Genomic DNA, 4494 nt, shown 5'->3' on the forward strand with positions numbered 1-4494 from the left:
TCAATGTCTCTATAGTCAGTTTAAAAACAGTTTTGAAATGAAGCTTATCTTTCGTCTGTAGATATATTCTAATCTCCAAACAGGCAATTTAATAAATCTACAGGCTGCTTGCTACAGATTGCCACTCCCCAGAAGGATGAAGGATTACTTTCGTTGAGTCAGGTATGATGTCGATGGTATCAGGAAGCTGCTGGGTTCAGAACTTCCCACTAGCTTCTCACAGCTGCGCCAAACCTCTCAACTTCCTTCAGCCAGACCAAGTTTCCTTCCAGAATGTAAGTTCAAAGGTCTAAGACACCTTCCTGCTCAGCAATGGAGGTGTTGTTATTAAAAAAAAAAAAAAAAGATGAGTGGGGGAGTTGATGGAGGACCCCATAGTTACAGGGGACACATAAAATAATTTCCTTCCAAGACTATATTCTTACAACTATCATGTTCACAGACTTCCTCTGCCAGCCTACTATGAGGCCAAAGGTTCTGAGAACGGTCCAGAGGTGATCTCATTAAATCTTTATAAGAGAAAGCTTGTGTACAACTTGGTGTTCTAGCCATGACTGCTGTGCGGGGAGACCTTTAGTTGGCAGAAGTCATTTCATCCTTCATCTTCAGGAGGTCTCTCCAGGCTCCAGAGCATCCTTAAATTCCACTGATCAGCTGGAAATTCTCAGAAGTTTATGGGAAAGAAGTTTCTTGGAGGTAGTCAGAATGGATACTATCTTGCTGGCAAACTGATTCAAACTGGTGCACCAAACTCACAGATCAGTCTCTCAATTGCAACAGCCTCCTTTTAGCTTCTAAGAACTGCGTCAAACCTGAGCCACAGCAAAAAACACAAAAAGGAATCCCTGGTATTGCTTCAGTCTACCTTATGCATATAAGAACAAGACCTCTTGGTTGGGTGGTGGCGCACGCCTTTAATCCCAGCACTTGGGAGGCAGAGCCAGGCGGATTTCTGTGAGTTCAAGACCAGCCTGGTCTACAGAGTGAGATCCAGGACAGGCACCAAAACTACACGGAGAAACCCTGTCTCGAAAAACAAAGACCTCTCCTAACTGAATAGCAAAGGGAACTGCCAGATGCAAAGTATTTATCATCCTTTCAAAGTAACTTCCTGGGTAATTTTTTTTTTTGAGGATTTTGTTTATTAAACCAACTAGAAACACACACACTTGCTAAATTATAAGCATAGGACTTCCAGTAAGCAACTTTTATTTTGAAGGCCATTCCTGCCACTGATGTCAAGTGGAAGTAAAGACACTTCCATCTTATTTTCTTGGCTTTGAAAGCTTTTAAAGAATCCCGAAGCACCATTAAGTAACCGGAGGAACCTTGCAATGACCTGTGTACAAGGAGAGGAAAAATTGTTTTGATTTAGTTCAGGTCTAGTCAGGGATTACATTTCCCAAATCAAAATAGTCTTCATTTTTTTAAACACACGTTTTAAATTTATTTTTATTTATGAGTCTGTGTGTATGTCTGCTTGTCTGTGTGCGCACCAAATGTGTGCAGGTGCCCCACTGAGGCCTGGAGAGGATGTGAGATCCCCTGGAACTGGAGCTAGAGGAGCCTGGGAGCCACCATGTGGTCCTGGGTCCTTCGCAAGAGCAGCCAGTGCTCTTAACGGCTGAACCCCCCACCCCTCTCCTGCCCTCCGCCCAGGCCCAACAATAGTGTTTGTAGTAATAACGGTGAAAGACCTACAGAGGATTTTCTAAAGTCAAGCCTCATTCCTTTGGCTCCTGTCTTCCTCCATGGAAAGGAAGGACATCCGCAGGGCTTAACTAGCCCTGACACAGGAGGGGCAGAGGTCCCCAAAGGGTGTCTGGCAGGAGCCGCAGCCTTCTCTTGGGGCGGGACTACAACATTCTCCTCTGATTTGGCAAGGGGCCACTCCTCTAGCCATCCTCCTCCCTAATCCCGTTGCCCAGGCCCTCTAAACCGCCCCCCCCCATCCCCCCACCAACTCCCAAGTCCAGGGAATTTCCCCAGCAACAGCAAGCTTAAGTTTCCTGCCTGGAGGAAGAGAGAGGAGCGCAGATAAAAAGCGGGGTACAGCGGATTGGAGAACGCAGTGCTCTAGAGCCACCTCCAGCATCTCTCGAACCCGTGCTCCCTGGTGCAGGATCTTGTCCACAATGAGCCTCCTGCCCCGCCGCTGTGCCCGCATCCCCCGCGGTTCCCGCTCGCTGTTCACGCTGCTGGCGTTTCTGCTGCTGCTCACGCTGCCGCAGCATCTAGCTGAAGGTGAGAGCGCAGGACCTGCAGGGCGCCCGGCGCCTGACACACCTCATCGGGCCACCGCAGTCACCCGGTCCCAGGAGCTGGGAAAGGGCTCTGCCAGCACCCTTCTATAACTGTGTCTCCTCCGCAGGGGGGCCCTCCGCCGTCGTGCCCCTAACAGAGCTGCGTTGCGTTTGCTTAACCGTGACTCCAAAAATTAATCCCAAATTGATCGCTCATCTGGAGGTGATTGCTGCAGGTCCACAGTGTCCCAGGGTGGAAGTCATGTGAGTTCTGATACTGCTCTGGCGGGCGCAGCTGACCTTGGGAGAGGGAAGTCCTGGACATTCTCCCGCCCCAGCCCCGATCTTCAGTCACTGTGGCTCACCTGTGCATCGTTTTTTTCTTTTTCCTTCTCTCTCTATAGAGCCAAGCTGAAGAACCAGAAGGAGGTCTGTCTGGACCCAGAAGCTCCTTTGATGAAAAAAATCATTCAGAAAATACTGGACAGGTACTTGCGACCTTGGTCTTTGGGGTTTCTTAGTCTCTGCAGACTGGCAAGGTCTTAGTTCTCCCCGACGATTTGAGATTCGAGCACCACATTCTAAACTGGGCTTAGAATAAAGGGTTCACAAGGGAAAGTTGTTCTGGGGTGCTCTGGGGACATCTTTATTACAAATTCCACATATTTGAGCAATAGCCCAGAACTCATTGTTGTGTGTGTGTGTGTGTGTGTGTGTGTGTGTGTGTGTGTGTGTGTGTGTGTTGTTAAGCTAGAGTGAGGAATTTTAGTTACTGATGTAATTCTTTTCTCAACAGTGGAAATAAGAAAACTAAGAGGAACGCACTTGCACTGGAAAAATCGCCCGGTGTTCAATAGAAAAATTTCCGAGGACTCTGGCACCAATGAAGACAAGAAAGGCTGATTTCTCCCCTAGTAATTTTCTTTGTGAACTCCCTGCTCTGAAGAGGAAAGGGAAACGGCTGTTCCTGGAGCTCTCTGCTCAGTTTATGAGTGTATTTAGCAAAGCATTTCTGATTCTTTTCTACTGCCTGCTACACTATTGGAAACTGTAACATTTTAGTGTGTAAGTCAAGAATCTTGGGATGCTAACCTTTCTAAATGTCTTGAAGATGACTATTGCATTTTGTCTCTAAAAAATATATGCATGTGTGTGTGTGTGTGTGTGTGTGTGTGTGTGTGTGTGTGTGTGTGTGTGTGTATGTATGTATAACTTGTAGTGTTCATGGGAAGGCTGTGGAATTAACTGATTAACGAAGTTCCATTAGAAGCTGTCCATGGGGACACCTTCATCCTCCCTCTCATGAAATGGGAACTGTTTTACTGTTGCTGCTTGTGTGTGTTGAGCTTTCTTACATCTGAGCCTGGGGTGATGTATAACTTTTATGGTATTAGCAAGCTGGTATATTATGCAGAAACCTATGTAGAATACATTTCCTTATTTAGAATTTCTAAATGTGTAAGTTCTAGAAGGATTAATGTATTCTCATCTTACAATTCTAGACATTTGATGTCTTCTTAGTATGGCATAATGTCATGACTTATCATCAAACTGATAGTGTGCTATTTATTAACTAGTTTATTAGTATTATTATTCAGGTTCACTAAGTGCATGTTATAGGTAAATGAAGAAGATAAGAAGCAAGTACATTCCTTACCTAGTTTTCATAAAAACACATTTAAAAGTTATTTCTAGTAAGAGAAACTTTAGCAAATATCTATACTCTAAGGAGTTTTGAAAACTTACTTATCGTCTTTAAATATGAATGCATCGCTTTGCCTCCTCCAAACATATGGTGCATTACTGAGGTATTTAGATGTCTACAGTGTGTCTTTTTGAGAATTTGACTGCTTCATTATGAGGAAATTAATGTATGCATCATATCCATTATTTTAAGGTTGTGCTTTTTAAAATGTCTCATTTGTTAATATTACTTTTTTGGAGAAAAAATAAAGTGTGTTTAAATTTCATTCAGGTTGTTTCTGATTTCTTGTGGTGGTGAATCTCATTATCCTGAATCCTACATTGTTCACATGGTTAGCTCTGCAGCTCCTTGGCCTACAGAAAGGCCCCATTTTCTTAATTTCTTGCACTATTTCAACCTTTCTCTAAGCTTACGCCACTTTTGGCTAGTCCTTCAGTACATCAGTAGCTTCTGGGGACCTACAAAAACACAAATATGAAAAGACTTCCCCATCTCTACTCTAGCTCAGCTCTCAGAGGGTTCCAGAGGCCCATGCATTAAAGGCTG

General features: G+C 44.5%; 1 protein-coding gene across 1 annotated transcript; it reads left to right on the top strand.

Annotated features, from left to right (window-relative positions):
• Window positions 1-1880: 1880 nt before the first annotated feature.
• Window positions 1881-4186, top strand: LOC128108954 (C-X-C motif chemokine 5-like). Its single transcript, XM_052735978.1, has 4 exons — window positions 1881-2244; window positions 2372-2507; window positions 2648-2731; window positions 3040-4186. The coding sequence occupies exons 1-4, from the start codon at window positions 2136-2138 to the stop codon at window positions 3098-3100; spliced, it is 390 nt and encodes a 129-aa protein (XP_052591938.1). The 5' UTR covers window positions 1881-2135; the 3' UTR covers window positions 3101-4186.
• Window positions 4187-4494: the final 308 nt, after the last annotated feature.

Source organism: Peromyscus californicus, unplaced genomic scaffold (genome assembly GCF_007827085.1).
Source record: "Peromyscus californicus insignis strain IS unplaced genomic scaffold, ASM782708v3 Scaffold_13__1_contigs__length_99412109, whole genome shotgun sequence".
Classification (NCBI taxonomy): Eukaryota; Metazoa; Chordata; class Mammalia; order Rodentia; family Cricetidae; genus Peromyscus; species Peromyscus californicus.

Coding starts and splice junctions, on each gene's coding strand:
- LOC128108954 (XM_052735978.1), top strand. CDS start 2,136: ATGAGCCTCCTGCCCCGCCGCTGTGCCCGCATCCCCCGCGGTTCCCGC. Junction 2,508..2,647: donor TGTCCCAGGGTGGAAGTCAT/GTGAGTTCTGAT, acceptor CTCTCTCTATAG/AGCCAAGCTGAAGAACCAGA. Junction 2,732..3,039: donor ATTCAGAAAATACTGGACAG/GTACTTGCGACC, acceptor TTTTCTCAACAG/TGGAAATAAGAAAACTAAGA.